This window comes from Vigna umbellata, chromosome 4 (assembly GCF_029865625.1).
Source record: "Vigna umbellata cultivar VRB3 chromosome 4, Vumbellata_1.0, whole genome shotgun sequence".
NCBI classification, from domain to species: domain Eukaryota; kingdom Viridiplantae; phylum Streptophyta; class Magnoliopsida; order Fabales; family Fabaceae; genus Vigna; species Vigna umbellata.
Window position 1 is genome coordinate 47866467 of NC_142168.1, and position 5256 is coordinate 47871722.

Below are 5256 nucleotides of genomic sequence, written 5' to 3' on the forward strand. Positions count from 1 at the left end.
AATTTTGAATTGTCCGATTGGACAGTTTGAGAAAATTAATTTTCATAATTTGCAATAACACGTAAGTTGGAGTCTATGGATAAGATTGATAAAATTTCGGTTCAGTATTTGTGTTGTTCTCCAGATGCATATTTGATTGTGGTCATCGTTGACTACTCTCATTTCGTGTATTTTGGAGACCAATTGAAAATGCTGCCGAAATCTTATAAAATTTATGATGTAGACTTCTTTGCACGTGTCTTAGCAAATTATGAAAATTAATTTTTTTGAATGGGTAGGGCCTAACCTTGTGAGAGTTAAAAACTTAAACTGATGATTTTACGAACATAGAATGGATCGAAGCTGGATGAATGAACGTCGCATCAGTGAAGAATATGATAATGGTGTTTCAGAGTTCTTGCAATACGTTGAACAAAATGCTAAGTCTGTGAACGGGACATATTTTTGTCCTTGTGTGCTTTGTTGTAATCAAATACGGCAAGACTTAGGCAATGTGCATGACCATCTATTCATGTTCGGCATCATGAGGACTTATGCCGTTTGTACTTGGCATGGAGAAGTATTGGACCAGCCTACCATGTCACGAGGAACGGATTATGTGGAAGAATGAATGAGTGATCATTTAGAGGACATGATACGTGATGTCGGTGAATATAATTTTGGAAGAGCTAATTTGTATGATTCTCTTATAAATGATTCAAAGCAACTGTTGTTCCCCGGATGCGCGAACTTTACACGTCTGTCTGCAACTTTAAAGTTGTTTAGTTTAAAAGCAAGGAATGGATGGACCGATAAAAGTTTCACCAAGTTGTTGGAGTTGTTGAAGGAGATGCTTCCAGGAAATAATACTCTACCTATTCGTAATTACGAGGCAAAATTTTTTTTATGTCCAATGGGTCTTGAATATCAAAAGATACATGCTTGTCCTAATGATTGTGTTTTGTACACAAAGGAGTTTGCTTCGCTAAAGTATTGTCCAACATGTGGTTTATCCCATTTTAAAAAGAAATCTGACAGAAACACTGTTGATGAAGGTAATGATGGTGTACCTGCTAAGGTGATGTGGTATTTGCCTATAATACCTAGGTTCAAACATATGTTTTCTGTTAAAGAAGATGCAAAGAACCTTAAATGATACTTTGACGAAAGAAAGTGCGATAATCTTCTTCGACACCCTGCTGATTCACCCTAATGGAAAAAGATTGATGAAAAATTTCCAGAGTTTGGTACAGATCCAAGAAACTTAAGACTTGCACTTGCAACTGATGTTATGAATCCTTATGGAAACTTAAGTAGCAAACACAGTTCATGGCCAGTTATGTTGATCATTTACAATCTTTCTCCTATGTTGTGCATGAAGAGAAAATATGTGATGTTGTCCATGATGATATCGGGTCCTAGACAACCTGAAAATGACATTGATGTTTACTTAAAACCTTTAATTGATGATTTGAAATTGTTGTGGGAAGAAGGGGTCGACGTGTTTGATTCACATGTTCAGGAACAGTTTCGTTTGCGTGCAATGTTGTTTTGCACTATAAATGATTTCCCAGCGTATGGAAACTTGAGCGGTTATAGTGTTAAAAGTCATTTTGCATGTCCCATATGTGAAGAAAACACTAGTTACCTTCAATTGAAGCATGGACAGAAGATGATATATACAAGACATCGAAAATTCCTTCCTCGTAATCACCCTTATCGTAGATTGAAAAAAGCATTTAATGGAAGTGCTGAGGACGAGGTTGTGTGCAGACCCCGGAATGGTGAAGAGGTGTACAACGAAGTCAAAAACATTGACATTGTGTTTGGAAAACATCATAAAAGTACCCTTGCAAAAAAGATTTGGAAGAAACGATCAATATTTTTTAAGCTTCCATATTGGTGTCAACTTGATGTTAGACAATGTATTGATGTGATGCACGTTGAAAAAAATGTTTGTGATAGTATCATCAGAACTTTATTAAACGTCAAAGGGAAGAGCAAAGACGGAATAAAAGCACGACAAGATTTGGCTGAAATGGGAATCCGATCTGAGTTACATCCACAAATAATAGGAAGACGCACCTATCTGCCCCTAGCATGTCACACACTTTCTAAAAAAGAAAAACAAAGTTTTTGTAACTGTTTAAGAAGTGTGAAGGTTCCACAAGGTTATTCTTCAAATATTAGTAACCTTGTTTCTATGCAAGAGTTAAAGTTAGTTGGTTTAAAGTCTCACGATTGTCATGTATTGATGCAACAATTGTTACCTGTTGTTATTTGAGGCATATTACCTCCTTCTGTTAGGGGTATTCTGACACGTCTGAGTTTGTTCTTTAATGCCATTTGCAAGAAAGTTGTTGACCCTCGAGGTTTACATGAATTGGAAAATGAAGGAATAAGACTACTATGTCAATTGGAGATGTATTTTCCACCTTCTTTTTTTGATATCATGGTACATTTGATTGTTCATCTAGTCAGAGAAATTCGAATATGTGGGCCAGTCTTCTTAAGGTGGATGTACCCAGTTGAGAGATACATGAAGATCTTAAAGGGATATATCAAGAATCAGTATAGACCAGAAGCTTCAATCATAGAGCGATACATTGCAGAGGAAGCCATTGAATTTTGTTCAAGTTATATGCCATCTTGTGAACCAGTGGGTCTTCCCAGGAGCAGACATGAAGGAAAATGTGAAGGTAAAGGTGTTCGAGGTGTGAGAATTCAAAGTGTTAGCAGAAAAGAAGTTGACCAAGCTCATTTGTTCATCTTAAACAACACTGTTGATGTGATTCCTTACATTTCTGACCACGTTAATGACATAAAGGCAGCAAACCAAAGAATGAGTGAAAAATGGCATCTTAGTGAACATGTGAAAACCTTCTTACAATGGTTTAAGAAAAAGATTTATGCGACTCCACATGTTTCAGAAAGTTTATTAAGGTTATCTCGTGGACCGAACGCATATGTCATTACATATGGTGGGTACTATATAAACAATATTTCTTTTCAGACAAAGGTAGAAGATGACAAAAGTAGAGTTCAAAATAGTGGCGTCACACTACAAGCTGAGGCTGTCCACTTTGCTTGTTCTAAAGACAAAAATCCAATCACAGCATCCATGAGTTATTTTAGAATAATACAAGAAATATGGGAAGTTGATTATGTCACTTTTAGAGTCCCAATTTTCAAGTGTAAATGGGTTGATATAAATTCTGGTGTCATGACAGATGACTTTGGTTTCACATTGGTAGACTTGAACAAGATGAATTACACTAATGCACCATTTATCATGGCTAGTCAAGCAAGACAAATATTTTACGTAAATGATCCAGCGAATAAAAAATGGTCAGTAGTTTTAGAAGGAAAAAACATGCATGGACATGATGATGACGATTCTTTTGATATACTTGAGACAACATCTGTTGCATCTAGACCCATTGAAGACCCAGTTGATGACGTTGCCAATGTCATCCAGGCAATTCGTAGTGATCACAATGAAGGGATTTGGGAGAAAATAATATCTTAATAGGTTGTGATATTTGTTGTATTGACTTTATATTTATGTTCATCAAAATTGAATTATTACTAACCTTGTATAATTTTTCAGGTATGTCGGCCTCAGACTCAGGATCGGGACAGACCAGACGTGGTCGAGGCGTCACACGATTGGCAGATGTGATAGCCGGACGCGTTGATGGGAAGAGGAGACATGTTGACATTGACCCCAGATCAGGTCAGGCATCAGGGCCAAATGCTGATAGGTTTAGGAGTTATCTGGGTAAGTTAGCAAAAAGTCATGTTTCTATCCTTCATGCAACTTGGGATGATGTCCTAGAGGTCGACAAGAACCTCTTATGACAAGATATTCAGGTATGTTTACTTACAAGATTGTTGATATACTTATTTCTTTCATCTTTTCAAATCAATAACATGTGTTTTGTTTTAAACACCAACATTATGATATACTTACTTACAACAGTGAGTTTTTTTTACTTTTTTAGATTTAAAAGGATTAGTTAGTTATCAGTCAAATTTATCAATTTGGTCTTACTTTTAAAACTATGAGTACAACCTTAGTCTTTTTATTTTTTTAATTAAAACTAGAATCTTACATCAATAACAACACAAATATTTGATCCTGTTTGAAATTAATATCAAGAATAACATTAAGAATGCTTAAAATAGCATATTTTGGAATGAAAATAATCGACTGATGTTTATAAGTAAAATCAGTAACAAAATATTAACATATATGAAATGAATATTCTTAATGAATACTGCAAATAATGAATACGAGTATCTGATTTTGATGTGTGAATACAATATCATAGTCTTTGACTTACAGATACGGTACTTATTGATAAATATTAGTGATATATTTATTTGAAATTTTTTAAAATTCAAACAATCACAATCTACTTATTAGTAAAACAAATACTAATTATAAAACTATTATTTAAAATTTGACTTTATATATTTTTATTTTTTATTTAGATTTATGAAATTGAAATTATTCAAATTTGTATTTTGTACAACTCATTATAATTTTTCTTAGAAATATCAAAATTATTAACATTATATTTTATTGAACAATTTGATTCGAATTACAATTTTTATTTAAGTTTATATTTTAAAAAATTATTTTAATTAATTTTGTCTAAATTTTTTAAAAAGATAAAATATATAAATATTTGTAGGTATCCACGTATACTTGCATATATAAAAATAATTTGGATATAAATTTTAGGAATATTTATTAGGTAATTCGATTAGCAATGAGAATTTTTTTAAGATGAATCACTCAGTGAATAAGAACCATCCATCTTTAATGTATTCTTTAAATTTGTCAAATAAATAGTTTAAGTATTCTAAGTATTTATAATTAGAATTTTTCCAACATGAAATTGACTTAAAAAAAATGTTCAGAAAGTGACATTAGTAACACAATATGTATAATTAATATAAATTTTATGTTAATTTTATATTATGTAATAAACTTTATATAAAAGTCATTAAATAGTAATAAATAAGTTAAAAAAGTATAATAAAATTGTCTTAACCCTAATTAATTGTTGAATAAATAATAAAGGTAAGTGACACCTTTTGATTATTCCATTCGAACTTGGTGTAATTGAATAGTTATCTATGAATTACTATAATAATATAAAGCACCATGTCACATGAAACCTATTGGGTATTACCACGAGTACTATATAAACAATCTTCCATCTTGGGATTTTGTTGCTTCTTTAAGAGTTGACCTTGCTTTTTTGC

The 5256-nt window shown here is 32.5% G+C and overlaps 1 protein-coding gene across 1 annotated transcript; it reads left to right on the forward strand.

The window, feature by feature from the left end:
* Positions 1-331: 331 nt before the first annotated feature.
* Positions 332-3508, forward strand: LOC148200429 (uncharacterized). The gene has a single exon (XM_088114506.1). It carries the CDS (start codon positions 2402-2404, stop codon positions 3506-3508), a length of 1107 nt encoding a protein of 368 aa, XP_087970632.1. The 5' UTR covers positions 332-2401.
* Positions 3509-5256: the final 1748 nt, after the last annotated feature.

What these genes read in the sequence shown, in the direction of transcription:
- LOC148200429 (XM_088114506.1), top strand. Translation starts at nt 2,402, where the DNA reads ATGTATTTTCCACCTTCTTTTTTTGATATCATGGTACATTTGATTGTT.